The 22,118-nt window shown below is 45.6% G+C and overlaps 1 protein-coding gene across 7 annotated transcripts in view; it reads right to left on the reverse strand.

The window, feature by feature from the left end:
- FRY (FRY microtubule binding protein) overlaps window positions 1-22,118 on the reverse strand; it is a 1,191,674-nt gene that overhangs the window by 399,591 nt on the left and 769,965 nt on the right. For all 7 annotated transcript variants that reach the window (XM_069639765.1, XM_069639761.1, XM_069639760.1 and 4 more), the window contains exons 27-30: window positions 18,565-18,725; window positions 8,789-8,899; window positions 4,022-4,176; window positions 1,456-1,555 (exon numbers count right to left, since the gene is read on the reverse strand). In XM_069639765.1, the coding sequence (XP_069495866.1) occupies window positions 1,456-1,555; window positions 4,022-4,176; window positions 8,789-8,899; window positions 18,565-18,725 (527 nt within the window). The remainder of the gene's footprint in view (window positions 1-1,455; window positions 1,556-4,021; window positions 4,177-8,788; window positions 8,900-18,564; window positions 18,726-22,118) is intronic.

Raw genomic sequence — 22,118 nt, forward strand, 5'->3', positions numbered from 1 at the left:
TCTCTCTCGCAATGACAATGACAGAGGGTCTGAAGTAGCAAACAAAACAAAAGCTCTTTTCCTTTGTCAGGATTCTCATATTCATAAGTTCAAAATTGGTCTCCCTCCTTTGGGTCCGGACCACAGGTTCCCCTCATCTGGGCTCATACCCCTTTTCTACAATGTTCACAATTTACAATTTTGTCTCCCTCATCTGGCCTGGGGACCATGGATCTCCTTCCTCCGGGTTCAAATCCCTTATTCACAATGTTCACAATCTGGTCTTCCTCATCCGGGCTCAGACCACAGATCCCCCCTCATCCGGGCTCAGATGCTCTGTCGATATTCGAATCAAAGACTTTTGAATGTGTGATGGGTTTTGCTTAAACCGTCGCAGGACCACTTTGATTCCTTTACACAATTATACTTTACATCAATCTTCTACTTTTGTTTCTCTTGTCAGGATACCGTACAGAGACCTTCGATTGAATTCATTCACGGTGCCAGATCACACTGTCAATGGTATCATATCCTTCCTTTTAAGTTCACTAGCAATTTAGCTTGACTTGCGTCTTTCATCACACGCGTTTTACAATGTTGCCGCTTGCAACCATGACTTCAATGCAGACTGGTCTGGCTTCGGTCTCCCCAACTCACCGACTGTGGTGTTCTCTGTTTCTTTGTTCTTGGGGCCAAGGACGATACCAAGGCATCTGCAGCTCTTCCCCACTTGGTCAGTTTCGCAGGAGGGCCCTCAATATCTCAAACACACGATGCAGGAATCTTCACTCTTGTTTCCTGGTCTTACACTTTCTGCCTTGAAGGTTTCTTGAAAGTAACTGCTTCCTGCCAAAAAGGTCAAGGGGTTTGCCCCTCTCACAAACCTCTCGTGCCTTGCGTCTTTCTCCTCTCGTTCAGCTGCTGACTCAAAGCCGATGTACCTCATGTGCTTTGCCTCGCTATGAGTGTGCTCTCGTGCTCCGCCTGTTATTCATGTGGGGAAGTGTAATGGAAGTCAGGTGTGAGTGATTGTCGATAATTGCCTAACCTCACCTGACCATAGTATTGGACATGTCAGGTACATGGTGGCAGTCTATTTTCTCCCAGAGTGGGCTGTCCGTGTACAAGTGTTCAGGCAGAAAAAGTGGGTGGTTGAGTTTCTAAATATCCCATCAAGTAGGATGGGTAAAAAGTGTTGCAGGGAGAGGGATACCACGTCTCACCATCCAGTGTCCCACTTCCCAAAGACCCCTCACCCAGGTGATCCTCCCGCACTGGTTGACCCATAGGGTCTGGATCTAAAGGCGATGGCCATGCCCTGGCCACCTGAGGGATCGATCCGTGGGGACTAGTGGGTGAGACCCCTGGTTTCTCACAGTGTGCACACAGACAATGCACATAGACAACGAGAGGACCTAAGCAAGAGCCCAGTGAAGAAGAACGGGACCTTGTATCGGCTTAATAGATGCCACGTACCTGCATAAGCTGCATTGAAATTTCATAAGTCTCTCGGTTGGTGTCAGATGCCTTGAACAGGACCAGGTTTAGAAGTGTAACGATGTCAAAAGGATAGTTCCTACAAAGGGTGCAAAGTAAGGATTCATAAACAACGAGAAGATCAAAGATAAACATTATATTGAGCATATTAGAGAATCAGCAAATAAAAAGACAGTCACCCAAAGGACTGCATTGCATATGATATTCCTTCCACTTGTTAAGAGTTCTAAGCTTTTCAGAACGTTGGATCACAAAAGCAGAATTCTGGCTAGAGATCAGTGAAAGATTCCAGCTTTATTAGCACCCTGGCGGGGGTAGCCAGCCAATCAGGTGGTTAGGAACACAGGTTTTAACCACCAGTGAAAGCTGGCATTCCATCCCACCTGACAGCTGGCTCACCCTGCTGCCATCCTCCCCCCCCACCCTCCGTTCCGGGTTTGTTTTTCTCCCCCTCCACCACCACCCCACTTACTGTATGTCTGCGGCAGCGGCACTTACGCACCTTCCTCTATGCTCATGCAGGCCACCATGGAAAGGGAAGGGAGGCTCCGTAAGGAGCCCCGCTTCCCTTTATATGGTGACCATCTTGGAAAAGTATTTTCCTTCGTACAACGGTATGCTGCGTGCGTCCTGTTGTACAAAAGGAAAATACTTTTTTTAGTAAACCAGGTTACTTCATTGGCAACCCGGGGTGCTAACAGCCTTAATCCCCTGTTCCAATGGCTGGAACGGGGGCTAACGGCCCGGTACCTGCGTTATCTGACCTCGCTTCGCTCGGGCCAATAACTTGGGCTGCCAGGCGGTTATCACCCCCAGCCCGTTGCAGCCCTTGGAACGCGGGATTAACGCCATATTAAACGTGTTGCTTAGAACCCAAAAGAAATTACTGCATCAGCCATGTTTTTCAAAACTCCAATCTGTGCAGGAAACTGCTGTTTCCTTACAACAGTGTCATATCAGAAGATAAAAAATCCTGCTAGATTACCCACCCAAAGTCACACCCTGCATGCCAGCATCTACATTGTAAACCCTACCTATCGCATTTTTATTTATGATTACTTTATTTTTTGGTAAGGTTACTCTTCAGTTCAAAATGTATAATTTAATTATGAGATGTCTTTACAGATTTTTTAAAATTGTGTTTACAGTAATTTCTTTATTTCATGTTAATATTTTTAGAGATTTTTTTCTTTACCCTGTGTCCCTACTTTTGACCTAAATGAGAACCTTCCTGCACTCGGTGGTTGGTGGGGTCGTTGTAGAGTAGGGGAGGAGACAATCTGGTGTTTGGAAAAAGAGGTAATTGACTCCTCTGGGACCTGAGTGAGGGTAACAAGGAGTGAATACAATATCTATGTCATGAGCCGGTAAGATAGCTCAGTGGGTTGAATGCTCGCTGCTGCGATCTGAGCATGATCTGCAGGTCACAGGTTCGAATCCCGGCAAGGCCAACTCAGCCTTTCATCCTTCTGAGGTCCATAAATGAGTACCAATTTCGGTTGGGTGATATTGTATGTAAATATGTGCTCTGTAAAGCGCTTTAGATTAAGGCGCTATATAAATAACACATTATCATTATGAGAGAAGTTAGAAAGGTAGAGGGATGTACCTGCATTCAGGAGTAAGTGGAAAGGGGGACCAAATCTGTCCTGGTAGTGGCGTGGTTTGAAATGTGGCAAGCTGCACACACCCCACAGATCTTGTGGGAGGAGGGATATAAAGAGTATAACAGAGGAACAAGAAACGGTTATGCTGGCGAGAGTGGGGCAGTACAAGGAACAAACATTTGTTCTACTGAGCTGGTCCCAAACATGGTCTGTATGGTGGTGCCTCTACGGTAACCTGTACACTTAACCTCTCTTACCTGGCACCGACACACGATCTAGGAAGCACTGCCTGGACTGCTCAGCTGCAAGCAGCCGTACAAGCACCGTCCTTGGAGCAGTTCTAACCCCTGGGTAAAGAAATTATGTATACAATTCCAGAAATACAAATTGTTATTTCTAGTCTTTCTTATTTAGGGTCACTGCTCAAAGTGTAACACTTGTGAAACATTTTTTTTAGGGGCAAAAACACGAAAGCCAGCCATGGATAATTGATGTTAAAGGCTATATATCAGCCACACCTATTGGCTGTGTCAATGCTAGTTTTGTATGGATCTTCAGGAGTTGGCAGAGCACCAGATCCACAGGCAATACAATCACAGTGCTGCAGGAGGGAATATGCATAGACTCATTTAAGCCGTAAACAATGAAAGGTAGGAAGTGGGAAGGTGAACTTTGCGCTCTCACATAGTTTTAAAGTATGTACACACGGCAAGAATTCAATAGACGCCAATAGCTCATGTAATGCTCCATATGTAGTTATGAACCCCTCATAATCGCCTAAATAATCCCACATGCAAACAGTCGCTCCATAAATCTCTTAGACGTGCTTTTGATCAGAGGGGATTAGTAGTATGAGAAATATCTGGAAAGCTGGAGCGCAGGAGCAGCAGCCAACGTGACCAGAATGCAGAAGGGAAAGCTCTGGGTGCACACGGTACCTGCTTCCACACACGGTGGCAATGGCTTTGAAGCAGCCAGAGGCCAGCTGGTAGGATCCAGTGTAGCAGCGATCTATCGCCCAGTTAAAGAGATTGATTTGGTCTGGGTTGAGCTCCAGCAGCAAGACCACAACTTCGCAGCCAAGATGATGCACCTGGAGGCAAGAAACAAAAGCCTTGTCAATAAGAACACAATTAAATATTCGAAGTCTGAATATGTGCGGCCTTAAATACACACGTTTTATTGAATAATATTTTTTTTAAATCAGTCTTTGGGCAAAAGAAAGTTATAGCCTTGGCATGCTCCATTGGAATTTGTAGTCTATTGAGTTCAGGGCCTCCCCAGTGTTAATTTTCAAACATGCCAGTACATGGTTAACTATTGGAGATTCAGAAAGTTAGACGACAAATTGAACACACTGCAAAGCAAAATTGCAAGCAATGGAGAGACTATCTTGCTCTACAAAAAGCAAAACATTGCCATAGGATGGTACTGAGAGCACATTTACAATCGGACATGGTCTACAATTTCTGAAAGAGTGGAGCAGGGTTTGTAGGAGTAAGAAATGTGCTGGCTTTACTCCCAATTCGGCACATAGTGATTTTGAGGCAGGTTGCTTCATAGGGGTATGTGACAGAAGGCCATCTGGTGAGGGTGAGATAGCCTGAACTGTTTTAAATTTTAGAGATTACATTATGTGGGTAATTTGATTTCTGAAGGGAGGCCTGCTAATCAGACCTTTCTTTCATAATGCTCGATGCCAAAATCATAGTGCACTCATGTGCCTTTGCTGGAAATATCTCCAGCAACTGGCCTGCAGTGGCTGCAGGGTAGGTTCAAACGTGACCTGTACATCCCCGACAGCTGTGGCTTTTTCATTGTCTGCATCTCTGATTCACAATATAATTGTGTACCCTGCCTGTTGACACATTCACCTGTCAAGATAAACTGTGTCTGGTTATGACATGTTGGCTACTGTGATCACAAACTTATCCAGCCACAACATCTGGATATCATATTTTCAGCTTGGTGAGCAGTGCTTCAGTCATGACGGGGGCAGTCTGTATTAGCTCTGTGGCTTGGGTGTCTCAACAAATACCAAGTTAGACCCAGCCCCAAGAAGATGCTCTCTTGACCCCCCCTGATGAAGGGGACACCTTTGTTCAGGGAACAGGAACCCTGTGAAAGAGTGCTTCAAAGACAATCCTGACATTACAAAACCACTCTCACAACATGCTTCTAATCACTTGTATCCTTCTGAAGTAGGTAGACATTGCTAGGGGGTGGAGTTAAAGTAACCAGGAGAGAGGTTTAGGTCCAGAGAAGGCTTCCACCATCTTGGATTGTACTATGGCTCCCTAAACTTCTTGACCCCCAACTTCCTGCAGACCAAGCACCCTGGGTGCAACATAAAATACCCAAAGACAATTATTGCAGCAACCTGGATTGGACTCCTGACAACAGTCCAATCTGCTGTAGCATGTTGGCTTTATAAGGGGGGGGTCATGCCCTTAGCTAATCATCTTTGGTTTTTAAGACAAGAATGATTCAGCTGGCATGTGTTGGGGATGCAACCTATTCAAAAGTACAGGAAGGTGAAGAAAAACACTTCCAAGGAAGAGGAACACTCTGCTACCTACCCACAACACATGGCCTCATTTGGGGTGACACCAAGACCTCTCTGCTACCTTTTCACTGTAACTAGGATCCTGCTCAGTGGCTTCCTCAAGCTGTCTCAACGCTGACTAGATCCAGTGAAGAGCATCTCCACAGCAATTCCACTGCAGACTCACCTTTGTGTGAGCATCCGATTCACTGAATCTCGAGCATAGACTCAACCCAACAAAAGCATCGATTTGACCTGCTGCAAGCCATGGAGTCATGTGTCTCCAACACAGACTCAACCCAGCAGACATATTGTTTCAACCCAAATCAAACTGTTGGGAACCATGGACTCGATCCACAGAGAGCCATGTCTCAAAGACGACTTGAGGCAGTCTCATCACTGGAACACTGGGATTCGATCCTCTCAATACTAGCTCTACTGCAGAAAAGTGCCACGATGCCCAGCTTGGTTCTGTTGAGCACCAAGACAAGCAATATAGTTATTTGCAGCAGTCCTGTCCCTCCTTGCACAGCCATAGTGAATAAGACCTCACTCTTAGTCTTTTCAAGACACCTTCATGTACTTTTTGACATCTGTTGCTTAAATAACTTAAGTAACCTGAGACTGTCACAAGGCAATAGGAACCCTTCTCAGCCTGGGGTGGGAGGCCAACCAGGGAGAAGGTCAGAGCAGTTGAGAGGGCGCCATTTCCTGCCCTCAAAGTGCCAATCCTCATATGGGTAGTACCCAATTGCACCTTCCCATGCCACTTGCAATAAATGCTTGCCAGGTGTATTCTTTGTTTTAGGCACTAAATCATTGCTGCAGCCAGAGGAAGATACTGCACCTCGCCACAGCAGGAGTAGCAGCATAACTGCTGAAGGCACCCTATACCACCAGGGACTTCAACCAGAAAAAAGTTCTGTACTTGCCTTGGCTTTCCTTGGGGAAAGCAACTCTAGGGTCCCCTAACATGATCTTGGACACTGTGCAACATGGGCTGCCATTGCGATCTCCTGTCAGCCCTCTGTGGATAAAAGGGTTGGGAATAACCAGCTATTTGAACGTTTCTCCGAATGTTATACATCCCAGGTGGGGAAAACAGGGCCATATTTGACAGGGCCAAACAACCAATCAGAAGATAGGGAGCGGGTTAAAAAAGACCCCAGGAAACAGGAAGTTGTGGGTTGCTCAGGTAAGGTCAGAGGAGTAGCAGCAGATCAGTAGACATGCAGGAGGAAGGATGGTGGACAAGAGTGTGGAGGCTAATTGTAGAGGAGGCGAGGTGTTGGTTGGGGGGTGGTGAAAGTAGTACTGCATCATGAGTGTGCATGCGAGACTGGGATTATTAGAAGGAGTGTAGGGAGTGAATGCCAAATGGTTGTGAGAGTGAAAAGAGTAATTTGGGAGGAGTGTGGAGGAGGGAGTAGTAGTGTGGAGGAGGGAGTAGTAGTGTGGAGGAGGGAGTAGTAGTGTGGTGGAGGGAGTAGTAGTAGTGTGGAGGAGGGAGGAGTAGTGTGGAGGAGGGAGTAGTAGTGTGGAGGAGGGAGTAGTAGTGTGGAGGAGGGAGTAGTAGTGTGGAGGAGGGGGGAGTAGTAGTGTGGAGGAGGGAGTAGTAGTGTGGAGGAGGGAGTAGTAGTGTGGTGGAAAGGTGTGAGAGATGTTTGAGGGACAGCAGAGGAAAACACGAGTAGAAGGAGTGTAGGTGGGTTGAGTAGGAAAGAAGGGAGAGCAGAACATCAGAAAGAGGGAGAGGATTATGTGATAGCAAGATAACAGTTAAAAACCGTGTCTGATCGGCATAACATTAAATCAATTAAAATTGATAATGTAGGGTGAGTCTAGAAAGTCCCCAAGGGAGTTTAGAAAGATAAGGCCTTGACCTTCAGGTTATCCCATATAGTGTAGTCAAAACCTAGACAGTAGAGAGAAACCTGAAGTATATACTAACCGAGGGCTTGGGATGCCTGGGTTAGGGAGGCATTGCTGTTTTTAAATGACAGCACCCTGAAAAAAAAACTTCATTTGAAACCGTTCAGCCATCTCTGAGCCATATGTGACACACGCCATGTTTGGTTGTGTTTCAACTGTATCAGCTCACACCCCTTCTGAAGAGTGTAGCCTGCCCTCGGCCCACATTATCAGAAGGGGCCAAGGAGGCATACCGGTCAGAGTATTTCTCCTTTATGACTGGGATCACTGCTGGTTTAGAATTAGTGTGGGGGCAGAGTAGGTATGGGGGCAGATAAGGTGTTTTAGACACTTGTCATCCCTGTAAGCCTGCGCAGCAGTAGCCATTTTGTCACAGTCTGTCTTAGTTTGCTACATACCATACTACAATGCCAAATGGGCCCCATGTTCGCTTTCATCGTGTAAGGTTTAATATTCACAAATTGAATTCAAGTGCATGCTCTTGAGCAGATACTACACCTAAAAATCTGGGGTTTCAGCTTCAAATGTTAAAAGAAACAAAAGCATAAAATGGAAAAGTTCCCTTTCAAGTTATGTTCTGGGCAAACTGTCTAGAAACTAAAGCTAAGCCATCAGCTCAGAGCACAATGTCTCTCATTGCATCAGAGGCAGGCCTGTTGAAAGGGCTTTGATCCCCCACTAATCTTCCAATAGCAGCGGCTCTCCTCCAGACTTGCTCCATCTTCAAGCCAAGCACAACACAATGGTAAATTGTGCTCAACTTGTCCATCAATTTATTATGGCTGAGAAGGAGTGGGCGGGGGAGCGGCGGGGGGAGGTCATAGGCACATCCTATCCACCTTGCACCCAGAACCCTAAGAAATCTGTTGGCAGGCTTATTGTGCATCAGAGCCAGTTGGAATCACAGATGTCTGCAATTCCCATGCATATGGTGACCAGATGACAATACTGCTGGAACACGGATGTTTCCTTCCAGGGACTCTTATTAAACAAAACAATACATTTTTAGCTTAACTATATTGAACAAGTTACACTTAAGCACCAGATACCATTGAATTGTAAAAGAAAACCCTATCAATTAGTGGCATCTCGCCCTTGTGGATTCACCCATCAATTAGCATGTGCAAAAGAACACATCTCTGGACATGTAATTAGTCATGTACTAACTTTACATAGCCTAAGATGTCGCAAAATGTAAAATAAAGGCATAATTGAGAAATGCGCTTACCCGTAAATCCTGGCAGGCAAGAATGTTATCAAGCCATTTGTAAAGATATCCATCCGGTGAGAGCCCCACGTTGTCAAAGACAGGACCACAGCACAAGACAGCCGACATTGCCTAGTGTGATAAAATAGCATTGCATAAAACTTGTGTAAGCAGGAAGGTGATCCATTATTTGAAAACAGGTTTTTCACATGGATACACAATAGTAATTTTGGATTGTAAAGAGATCAAGGCAATTCGAGATGACAAACATGTATTTTTAACAGTCAGGGGAAAAGCCCTGTAAATAAGAGTAGACAGTAAGGACACTTAGGCAAGGAACGGGCATACCAGTTCAAATAAGGTAGAGCGCAAGCAATTGTAAAGGTGGATGGAAGTAAACAGTGAATTTAAATGGCGAGTTTATCATGCGTGAGGTGAAGGGTACGGATTCTTGAAAGGTCGAAGATTGAAGAAGATTGGAAGCGTGATCAGGTGACAGGGCAGAGCCAGTCTCAGAATACCAGTGGAATTTCAGCACTCTATGAACGTCGATGGGAACGACAACTCGGTGGGAACGACAGTCGAGGGTGAGGCTGCAGTCAGCTAGTGCAAAGGAATACATAGAAAGGCTCCACCAGTGGTCGAAGCAGGAAGGGTGCAGGGTCACTGGCCCTTGAAGAGCGTCTTCCCTTCCAGTGTAGCAATCTAAGGGTATGTCACGACTGGCACCAACCCTCACACATTCAGTAGCATGAAGTGCTGGTGCGTCCACACACACTTGCAACTTGTCAACTGGCTGGGAATGCTGGTGGAAGGGGCTCTTGGCCTTGGTCTTTTGATGTAGTTTCAGTATATATTTGGATGGTTCCAATGTCCGTCGACTGGCATGCCCACATCTGGTGAATACTGTTACCACATTGCCCCAACCTGCGTTCAGTTTGCCTACAACATGCACTATAAAACGTCTGGATGGCTAGAGTCTTGCTGTGCCGGTTCTCCCCCCTTACATGACGTTTGGTAATCTACATGGTTCCAAATTCACCAATGTATTCGTATACCAGGGTCAGGTGTTCTTTATTGACAGGAGGCAGCATTCAGAAAAGCCCCCAACAGATTTTTTATTACAAGAATGACATGGCACTTTCAAAGAAGTATAGCTCCCAGCCATATATATATGTTGCTTCTCAGCTGAACATAAAACAGTATCACGAAATTAATTTCACTTCAGCTTCCTGAAGCCATGGTTAACCCACCCGAGTCAGATGGAAGTAAAAGATCCCCCAGATCAAACCCAGAGCATGTGTGTCCAGGTGTACCAGTAACACTCTCGAGCCGTTCGCGACACCATACCGTTGCCAAATCCGTAGGTGGGAGAGCCAGGAGCAGAGCCCTCGGAAGATGCTGGCAAGGGGAAGACCCATACTGTGAGCTGAGGTTTGTAAGGTGGAGGGAGGATATTGGACGACCTGTGAGCTGAGGATTAAGTCAGGACAGGACCTTTTGTAGAATCGGAGGGCAAGATAGATACAAAACAGCAGACTAAGGAGGATGCTACACAACAGTGGAGGTGGAGGGAAACCTATGAAGGCCACACTGGATGGCACACAAGGCATGGAAATAGAGTCTAGGACATTTCGGACAAGCCATTGGTGATAATGAGGTAAATTGGGTGGTACATGTGGTGTGAGAGGAAAGATATTGATACAAGGAGGGCCAAGGCGAAGTGGATACATGGTGGGAAAAGATGCGAGTGGAACACGATGAGGAGTACACCAAGGTCCACACTGTGTATAGCAGGGGTTTGCGATGTGTGGCTGTCCAGATGTTGTGGATTTCGATTCCCATGATTTCCTACCATTGACTTTGTTGCTAGGGATGATGGACGTTGTAGTCCAAAACTTCTGGAGAGCCAAAGGTTACAGACGCCTGGTTTGGACACACTGGTCATTGGCATTCTCCTCTCTAGGTGTTGGAATTACCATGTTAAAAAGACCAATGAAACAGGTGTGTGAAAAGAAAAGAGTACTTCGAAAAAAATCACTGGACAGCACGAGACTGCAGAGCCAAAAAAGTGCCCTGGGAAATATACCACTTATCTCATCCATACGAAAAGGTTTTCATAAGCGAGGCACTACACCTTCTGGCAAGGAGACCAAGTGGGGGTCACTATGGGTAGAAGAATTGTTTCAACAGTGAAGCAAGTTGCTGAATCTTGCTGTTGGTCGGTGGTCTACCATTGCTAGTCTTTCGAGTGAGATGTGGCGATACCAGTATGACTCAAGGGGTAAGACCAACAGACAGACCGATCCATCAGCGCCCTTACTTAGTTAAAAAAAGAAAGTTGGTTGGTACATTTTACTGACAAGAAAGGCAAACAAGCACAGTTTTGCAGAAGTAAGTGCACCCTGCCACTTCTAGGTTTATTAGGTATCTTTGGCAGTCGTATTGCATGAAGCTCTGCGTACTAGCGTTCATTGAGACGCCATTTGCTGAATGAATCGCGTGCCCCCAGTTGATCTTACAACGAGCTGGCCAATCCTACAGGGAGGTACTCTTGAGGTACATCGCGTAGATTGTACAATGTGTTAGCGTCAAGTTGAAAATGGTGAGAAAGTGCCGATTTACTAATGCCAGGGGCGTGAGTGGATTACAATCCCGCACCATAGAGTTTTGTGTACACTTAAAATAGAAAATGACTGTGTGAAGTTATGCAAATAATCCTCATAATCGAAGGCTGCTATGCTTTTTGGACATCGATGAAAATTGTAAGGAAATATTTTCTGATTATCTACAAAATACAATAACTTTATTCGGCTTAAGCCATAAAGTCAAAAAACAGTTGTATAATACATACAAAGCCATCCTAAATGTATAATAAAACATGGTTAAAATGACAGCATGTATATGTTAAAACACTAATATAAAACGGCTAGGAGGATGAACATACAATTGATTGAAAAAAGAACGGAAAAAAAAACCTAATGGGACAGATGCCTCGCAGCCCCTATTTAATGTCATTTACAACAGTAATAAGACTTGTGTTTTATCGCATGAATCATAGTTAAATTTAAAGTCACAAGTCAAAATATCTACCTTATGTTTCATAAGCAGCCGGTTTTAAAAAGCATGGCCTATTAACAAATTTCGATCTTACTAGCCATGCCCTGTGAATATACTTCACCACAACTATCGAGTTGTTCGAATCTTTGCATTAGGCCAATGCTTTTTTCAATAGTACGCACGCCCGCTACTCTTAGCAGAGGCTTTATATATTGTTGTCTCAAAGTATAAATAAATGGGACTCAAAAACAGAGTGGCGTATAGTTTCCTCCTCATGGTGGCTGAGAGGGCAATTGCCTGAACCCCCCAAACCCAATGATTTTGTAAATGAGGCACCCCTCAGAGTTCCCAATCTAAAGGCCAAATAAAGTGCTTGTGCGGCGGGGGGACTAACTTTATCCAAAAACCCTTTATATCCAAAATGTCCCTTAGTAACCAAATAACCTGGTCCTAATTTCAGTTTACAATGCTCTTCCACCATCTTTGATCTTGATCTTGGCCATCTTTATTCTTCCAATTGCAACTTGGGTCACACGGACTGGATCTATCCACAATGCAGATTCATTGAGCGTGCAAAGTGTATCCATGACGTGCACCACCCAAGGCAGACTCACCCCCTCTTCCCCCATGACTCTTAACATGTTCCAGTGCATCCCTATACTACACAAGCCCTTCATTTTTATAGAGGCGCAGCCAGTACAGCAGAGGCGGAAACATGGCCGCTTCAGCAGTGGGGGAAATATCAGTCTCAAGTTGTATTAAAGTGCTAGCACTGCTCTGCGGTGCATGAGGAGGCTTTTGAGGAATTTATTTTCACCCCTTGTAATTGATTTTATACATGAAAAGTGCCATATCTACCCCACGAATAATGTAGCAGTACATGCTTGTTTTTTTATGTAATTCAAGGGATGTGGCAATTTCTCCCCTGTCGTGCCTACTAGAAAAAGCCTTCACAGCCCCACCGTACTTTTCCAATATGACAAATGACTTCTTGAGTTGGAGAGTCCACTGGCCGGTCTCATTAAATCTAGTCCCTAAATAATCATACGAGGGGACCTGCTCCAGTCTACTGTCCCCCAATCATACATTTAGTTTTGGCAACATTTAGTGACAATCGCAGATCTTAACACTTTTTTTTAGAAACATGGCTAATGCAACCCTCAGGCCCTGGGGGGAGGTTGGCAAAAGGATGCATTATCTGCATAGAACAATGCAGGGCATCTTTCTTTGCCCATCCTTGATGCGTCCAATCATCAGGCCTGAGATAACTTCCTCCAGAGAGATGCTAAACTAAAGAGGAGCAAGGACACAGCCCTGTCTCACCCCCATGGAAACACCAAATGGCACTGTGCTCTCGCCTCCTATGCCATATCTCAGCACTGCCTTGTTTGATGAATAAAGGGAACGTACAATCATTATGAGATGGTGGGGCATTTTTCTTTTGTTTAGGACCTGGCAGAGCAGGACCCTAGGTACTGCATCAAATGCGGTTTTCAAATCCATGTACACAACATATAATTTAACCTTCGTCAGTACCGTGTATTTCTGTATGAACAAATATAAACGAAAACACTGATCGTTCATGAATTTACCACGCTGAAACCCTACTTGCAGAGAGTCTGTTATCTCCGTATCATCGTCCCAAGTCTGTATATGTTTTAAAATTACTTTTGCAACCGTTTTCGCAGTGCTGTCGAGCAGGGAAATAGGACGATAATTCACCGGGCTCTCTATTCCCCCCTTTTTATATATTGGAATGATTTTGGCTGCACACCAGGACTCGGGGACCGAGTGTGTACTGATGTAGGCATTTACATGTTTCAAGAGTACAGGGGCCCACACTAGTGACTCATCCTTAAATACATGTATCGCCAATTGGTCCGAACTGGTGCTTTATTGTCCACAACATACAGAACTAAAAGCAATCTTTTTTTGCACCCAATTTTAGTGATAGGTTCATGGTTTCTTACATCATTCAGGATGCCACTGGCGGCCTTCGTATTCGGCAGACAGGTTTGTTTGCGTGTTTTTTTTCTGTCCTGCTCACTTTTGATTCACAACTTTGAATCTTCATGCATCTTCCTGTGATCAGGCCAACTTTCAGATTTGGCGCCAGGCAGTGAAAGGCAGCCATTCTGAGGGATGGATGTGGGAAAGGGCAGGGCTCTGCTGCAAACACAAGTGCTGAAAATGTACTTTGGGAAAGTTAAATGCAGAAGAATGCGGGCTGAAATGTTCCTGGACGTCTGCAGTACTCTGCACCTGGCAGGCTCCAAGAACGGCAATGCAGCAAGGGCCGGCCTGGTAGGGCAGTGTAGGTGAGCTTTCTGGGCCAACAACAGCTGCACTTATGTCTTACTGCACGTCGTGTAGCTGGTAGCTTTAAACAATTTTACAACACATTTTACAGCACCAATGCGTTCTTAAGACACGTTTTCTCACACATTTCCCCAGCATTGTGCACGCAGATACTATTCAGTTGATTTCGAAAACCACTTTCTTTCGTTACTGGGACTTTATTTCTATCCCAGTCTAACCCTGGTATCTGCACCGTGAGTGGAGCAGAGAATGAGATCTGTGGTGGCTCAGAAGGACAGAGACTGATATCTTCCATTTCCAAGTATTTTATCAATTAAATGAAATGGTGCAAACTCCTAACTATCCCTAAACTATCGGTTTTCTCTGCCTAACACAAGACTAACTAGGGTGCTCACCAGTCATTGGTGAATCCAGACCACTATCAAAAGGAACTAAGGCACAGGAGAGTGACTCCCGTCTCCTGTGGTCTGGTTTTCAGCACAGTCACTTTAGTCAGTCATTCATAGGTAGTTCCTAGCAACTACTTGGACCAGTTCGTACAGTTCAGAAATAGGAATCTTTAGCTTCTCTCTGATGTCCTAGACACCTTGCTTTCCACCTTATTAGGTCCCTCTTCTCTTTCCTTTGATTTATTAGGTTTCTTTCTTTTTCTTGACACAAAGTCCACTCATTTCCCTGGATGGGCCAGTTAGAGACACTCTCAAATGGATTCTCACTTTTCTCGATTTCTTTGGTTTTAAGGTTCCATTAATGATTCTCTTGATTCTTTAGGACTCTTTCCTTATTGATACTTGTATCAGAGTTCCCATAGTAATTTTCTATCTTATCCGTTATTTCGTTTTCACTGAGACAAGTATTTTGCATGCACTCGTTATAATCGTCATCCCTCCCGGGTCTCCCACTTTCCCAGTTACCTCGTTTCACTGGTGTAAGCATCACTGGGCCTGCACTCAGGGCGGGAAGCTTCTCTCGCATTGTCATGTTGCGTTTGAGCTTCTCTGCTTCTTCTCTCGCTCGGTGTCTGCTTAGAGCGGGTCTGTGGTCTCAGCGTCGTTGCAGGACTCTCGGTCACACCACCACTTAAGGATTGGTATCTTCGTTAGGGTTCCTTTTCTCCAGCTTCAGCTCTAGCTTTTCTCGTGTCGGCTTTACACGCCAGCTTTCATCCAGGTTCAAACGCTGCGTGTCCCGGTCTCTCTCAGCTCTCGCTGCACAGCTGACATGAAACTCTGGGCTTCTCCTTCCAATAGAACTCCTCCTTCTGCTTTTATGACGTGTTGCTGGGTCCTACCCAGCGGATCCTCAGTCTTTTCTCTTTGTTTCTTGAGTGTCTGTGTTACTTGGGCACTCCTCTTTTCAGTATTACAAGAATATTTCTCATGGTGAAACAATGCTTCTCATTGGTCGAAGTGGGGCGGGAGCGGATGGGAGCAGTGCTTCTCTACTTTTTTTTATTACATTTTACTTTTTCTATACTTTCAATTGAAAAAGAAACCGTTCCGGTTTGGTTTCATTTTAAAATAAAAGTGCAGGAATAAGTTAAAACGTGCACTGAACGTTCCCTTAAACAGCAGGCGCATGTGTTTTGGGGTTTGTATTGTGCGTGGAAGGGGGCGCAACAATGGGTTTTGTGGAGAGAGGGGACAGGCCAGTAGGTAACGTAGTTCCACTACTTCTTTTCGTACACTTCAACAACTGATAGTTCTACACCAGAGTAACATGGGTTGTGAGTGAGTAACTTAGGGAGTTCCTCTTCGAACCGTGAGTCCTTGTCCACAAATGGGGAGTGTCCGCTTGCCTCCACCCCTAGGGAGGGTATCGTGTAGCGGGCACAGCTACCTAGCATCACAGGGAAAGGCTCCCTCCTGGGGGGAAGTAACTGAATCGTGCGATGTCACAGAACCCCGACTAATAATGAATGGAGCAAACAACATAAAAGCTGCAATTGGAATTGTATGTTTTATAAGCAAGTTTAGTTGAAATTATGACTGGAGTAAAATGTTAAAACACAAGCTTCCTATAACAACTATGGGCATCTTTTTTTCTTCACTTACTGTGTCAAATGCATCTGATCTTTACACTTCTATGTGGCGTTAAAATCCCGTTCCAGGGGCTGCAATGATTGCTAGTGGCCTGGCCGCCCAAGTTCCTGAATGAGGGACCTGGGATGTTAACACCCATCCCAGCTCGTGGAACGGGAGCTTAACGGCATTAGCACCCGGGGTTACCAAAGCGGTAACTCGGGGTGTTAAACAAAAAAAGGATTTCATTCATTGAACAGAATGCACGAGGTGTCCCGTTCAATTAATGAAATCCTTTTCCAAGATGGCCGCATGGAAAGGGACGGCAGGGCTCTTGGGAGCCCCTCATTGCTTTCCATGGCGGTCGGAGAAGTGGGGAAGCAGTAGCGGCAGCCTGTGCCGCCACAACAAACGGATAAATGGGGGTGGAAAAAGGGCAAAAAAAAAAAAAATAAGCGAACAGAGGGTGGGTGGGGGGTGATGGCGGCAGGGGGAGCCGGCCGTCAGGTGGCATGAAATGCGGGCTGTCTTCGGTGGTTGAAGCCCACATTCCTAGCCACCCGATTGGTTGGCTCCCCCCGCCAGGGTGCTAATGATGAGAACATCACGCCTGCCAGACAGAACCTGTAACCAGCAAGTGTATCGTGGTGGCTTTTACAGTCCAAAATAATGCTCCACAAAGAAAGTAATTTAGCAAGTAAAAGTTTGCACCAGTAAAAATTAATAGGTCGTGTTAGGTGGCAAGTACGCCAATGACAACACGTCCTTGTTTGGCCAGCCTGTGCTGCCTAGGAAGAGTCTGCGTCCCGTGACCTCACTGCCATTGGAACAGAGGCAACTTGTTACACATTCCTCGTTAAAGCAGCATTCTACATGGTGTTGCCATAATCTTTGCTCGGGCTGGTAAACAGCACACACCCGGCAGTATCCAACCACTGAAGTCAGTGCGCTGCCCAGTTTGCCACACTAGCTCCCAACCTGAGACTACTTGTAACAAGTAAGCCCAGGACAACGGAGTATAGTCTGCTGACAAGCGCCACTTTACTGCCCTCAAAGAAATGAATGTAGGTTTGAATCAATGAGTAGATGAGGCAGCCTGAACAGTCGGTAGACATTTACAGTTAATTCAAATATACGATGCAAAGATGTGAGGTGCCGAGTGGGGTTCAAGGCAGCCTAGCGCAAGATATTGCATTGGCGAGGAAGGAACGTCAGGGGGGGGGGGGAGGGGTAGCATGGGGTAGTGGATAGCATCCTACAGACAAGGAATCTGGAGACTTCTAATCGATCTTTACACATAAGCTAGAATGACGTGGCCGCTGGGAAGTCTCAGGAACGCTAGGGTGCACAGGGAAGATGTCACAAGCAGAAAAGTTGAGCAATTAATTATGCTGCGTCTGTGGCTAGTCCACGTCTGAAAAGGCATACAGGTGCATTTGACAATTTAGAAAAGGGCTGCTAAGATAATCAGCATATTTATACAGAGACTTAAATATCTAAATGCATAGAGATCTGAGGTGGCGAGCGGCGCAAGTCTGTCACAACGCTTGCATTAGCCTGCACTCCACAACACGCATGCACATTTTGTAAAGTGCCTTTTCAGATTTGCGAATCATAACTCGAAATTGCTGAGGAACCGTAATTATACGTACACCAAGGATGGCAAATGCAAGCAGCACCCAGGGTCCAGGACTGAATGTAAGGCACAGCACAGAAAGTATAGTACTAAAGCAAGGGAAAAGGAGTACAACACCCAGGATCTACATGGGCAATAAGGCATTCAAGTTGTGTGGTCATCGGTTTCCAGACAGCAGGATTTCTTAATGTTTCCTGCATCACACAAAGTACAAAACACAAGGACACTTTGGGGCATTGGCCCTCATTACGACCCAGGCGGTAAGTTACCGCCTGGGTCGTACCCTTACCACCATGGCGTAAACTATGTTTACGCCATGGTGGTTGGCGGATTTACCGCCCCATTCCAAGGTGAGTGGGGCGGTAAATCCCCATTTCCCATTTTACCCTTCCCCATTCCCATTTTCGCCCCATAGGGCATAATGGGAATGGGGAAAGGCGATAATTACGGCACCGTAAATTACGGTGCCGTAATTATCGCCAAGGTCCCTTTGCGGCATGGATTTTAACGGCTGCAAAAAAGCAGCCGTTAAAAGCCATCCCGCAAAGGGAACCTTGTAATCAGGCGTTAAGGGTCGCGCCGTTTACGGCGCCGTAAACCCCTTAACGCCTGAGTCAGAATGAGGGCCATTGTCTTATGGCGAGTTAAAAGAAACAGTGTCTGAATGTAGTGGTATTTTGCATGCGGTAAGTACTCCAGTCAGGATATTAGTCAGCATGTTGCCTATGCCCAAGCTGCAGGAGCATGCATGGACGCCTTACCTTCAGGGCACTGTACTGGTATCTGGTGATCTGATGATTTCTGTCGCTGTACCGATCCAGAGGTGTGAACATAATGCTGAAGGGTCCGGCCCATTGACTGAACAAGATGAAAAGGTGGTGCCGGAGGCTCTGCTGAGGGAAGAGGAATCTCCTGTGATGCACTGTGGAATTACGACAAGAGGTTAGCAGAAGCTATCCACAGCAAGGGCGACAGACAGAGCAGGCACAGCAACTCAAGGGCTGCAGAGAGGCTTCTCCTGCATGCAAGACAGGTGCTGGAATACCAGCTGCACGGTTATCACACTACCACCAGCCCTTGTACCAGCCCTTGTTAATGGAGAAGACCCTATGTGGTTTGATTACATTTCTGCCTTCAAGGGTTGTTACGCCTGGTGGTGCAGCACCCCCACAGTAACAGAGTCAGTAAAGGTGGAAGAAGACAAAGTTCATTGAGATTAAACATTTTTTTTACTGATCACTTGCATCGCAACAAATATCTAGTGCAGGGGCCATCAAACTGTGCTTCCCACATGTTCTGGACTACAACTCCCATGATCCTTCATCATTGACTTTATACTGAAATTCAGAGTACCTTATAATGAACCCCAACATCTAGCACTGTCTCCAAAAGCAGCAAGCATTGCAACAGATATTTCTCGAATTTAGAAAACATTCAAAATGCGATTTTATTTTTAAATATCCAAAAAGCTAGGATTGTTAAAATGCACTGATGAATTACGAATACTTGTTGATATCACTGAACATAATTAAATGTGCCATGCTTTACCCTTGATTACCTATTAAGATTGTAACAGGATATTTGTATACGGTGTGGGACCAGATTCCACAAACATATACAATGTTCAAACATTTAACTTGACCTGGTCCATGCTCAGAAGGTGAAACAATCATGTTCCCGTTACTAAACGTTACAAATTGAAGGTATTTTGAGGTTCCATTGTATTTTCAGATGTGCATTTCAATTAGCATAATTAGGGATCTAGATTGCCATTGAGAGTTCTCAACATTCTTTTCCCAAAGTACATTAAAAGTGACGTGAATCCAGAAGCTGGCAACTATCAGCTAAACCTGAGGTTCGTACAAGTTGCATGTATCGAGAATAGCTGATGAGTTAAGAGCTGGAATCTCACATGGGGCCAGCCTGCACTTTGCAAGTTCAATTGCTGTCACAGCGCCGACTTAGCCCTGCATCCTTCCAAAGTCGATGAATTGAGTAGCTTTTAATTGGGTCCTACCGCAAGCATTGAAGGAGGAGGAAGCCAGCATGAAGTGCTTTATATAAGATCAGAAATTATTATACATTTTATTGGTCAATCTCAGAGATCATTTAAAGGCTACTTCGCCAGTCACACATTCTTCCTAGATTCAAGAGAAACTTTATCTGCAAAGGTGCTGTAATGGAGGTAGAAGACTTTACAGTCCATATTGCTTCTGACTGATCATCGCGTTTATGTTCTGCCTCTGCCCTGGCCTGCTCGCTCTCCCTCTTAACCCAAACAAACATATGGACAACATTATATAATTGGTCTCCAAAATGTGTAATGGACTCAAGTCTTCCATGCCATCCCTCAGATCCACACAGCCAATCCCCTACAATAATCTTTTTTTAAATGCACTTCTCACCTATTTCAGCATAACCACTTGCTATGCATCTTGGGCCCCAACCTACTCTTTGGTTCGCTAGCTAATGTACAAACCATTCTCCATATCCTTCTACTCAACTTAAGCCACACTGCGGCTGAAATGTGGCTCCCTAGGGCCTCTTGTCTTCTCCCTCTACATGACCTCCCCTTAGTGGCAATCTCCTCGTTCATATGGTTTGGTAATACAACCTTCAATTACTCTTTTCATTGCCCTGCTACATCCTGCATCCCTCTTCAGGACATCTAATAAACCTCCTGAATGCATAAGCTATTTAATGGCCTTACTACCCCAACCCTATCCAAAACCAAAATTCACTATTTTGCTTCTTTAGCTGTTACCATCTCCAGTTCTTCTCCCACCTCACTGCATATTGAAACTTATCATACCCTTATCCTCTGCCTAAACCTTGTTATACACTGGATAGCAACATGTCCCCTGAAACATTCACTGCCACTGTAATACACTTAATCAATATCCATAAAATAGATTACCGTCTCTCATGCTGCTAAAACAAAACCATCAACAGCACCTTTGTACTAGGCAAACTTGCCTACTGCAATAGCCACACAAATCTCCTTAAAAGTGCATTCCTATTTCCAGTATCAGTCTTTAAGCTCCTGCCAGAACCTTGTGTAACCTCGCTAGATGCACCTACATCTTCTTGCATGCAGACATCAAGCAGGAAAACTCCCGGTGCATAATGGAGCCCTGTACACATTACTCTTGTATCCCAATACATCCATAGTTCTTACCCTCGCTAACTTATTCAGTCCCTTCCCTACTACATGGTCAATTGCCCGCCCCATTAAAAGTCCCATCACCAATTAGCCTCCATTCAATGTACAGTATCAAGTCGCATTTTAAATCATCATTGTATCCGCCAGTCTGTAACCTGGAAACGTCTTGCCATTTTTCAGTGTCATGCACTGTCCAGATCACCTTCATACACTATGTGACGAATCAGAGGATATAGGCCACTCTTCTCTGGGGCGAGACCTTTCCCATGGGGCCAGGGAGATGCGTCCAGAGTACAATAGTCCTCCTGGGAGGTGGTGCACTAGGGGAGGATTGCATGGGAGAGGCAGCCCCTTATGTGATTAGGGCTGACCCTCTGCAGAGAATGTGGTATCCCCACCAATCACCTGACCCTAGACCCACCTTCCTACATCCCTAAGAACAACCCCTTCCCTAATAGGCTCATGAGTTGTTACCAATCCCTTCCCCTAAAAAGTACTGGTACGAGGAAGAATAGGACTTACCTAAGTGAAGATCCCTTTCCCAGTACTGTGACTAAGAAGAACCCAAGTGACTCACAGCGGAGTCATAAGATCAGTACTGTGACGAGGGAGAAGAGTGAAGGCATTATGATTAGCTGCAGGAACCACATTCAGCAGTCTAGTGCTTCCCCAACTCCTATTGGCCAGTATAAAAGGGAAGACAGACTCTGGAAGTTGTCAAGTGTTCCCTGGAATAGCAGGGAGAAGGAATCCTATGCTGTGGCAGATGGAGCTGTGGATCACTGTGCTACAGAGAGAGAGGGAACCCTTGAACCCCAGCAGCCTGTGCAGAACTGAGGGAAGCTGAGTCTACCTCACTGGGGGAACCAAGAAGACCAGTCTCCTTCCCATAGAGGGTGGGGGGAGAAATCCTTGAGCACCAGCAGTGTTCGAGGGACTAAGGTGAATTATCCTCTGAAGAGGAACTGCGGGACTCCTGCACCGGGCGGGCAGAGAAGCCAAATGGGAAGGAGCCACGATACAAGTAGAACCTGAATGCGGTCCAAGCTGGAGGGACCGTTCGGGTTGCTGCCGATACGTACCTCAGGGCACCACAGGCTCTGGTGAACCAATTGCAAGGCAGGACGCGCAACCGGGTAGAGAGAGCGACGC

This window comes from Ambystoma mexicanum, chromosome 7q, assembly GCF_040938575.1.
Source record: "Ambystoma mexicanum isolate Mex_15411 chromosome 7q, UKY_AmexF1_1, whole genome shotgun sequence".
Classification (NCBI taxonomy): domain Eukaryota; kingdom Metazoa; phylum Chordata; class Amphibia; order Caudata; family Ambystomatidae; genus Ambystoma; species Ambystoma mexicanum.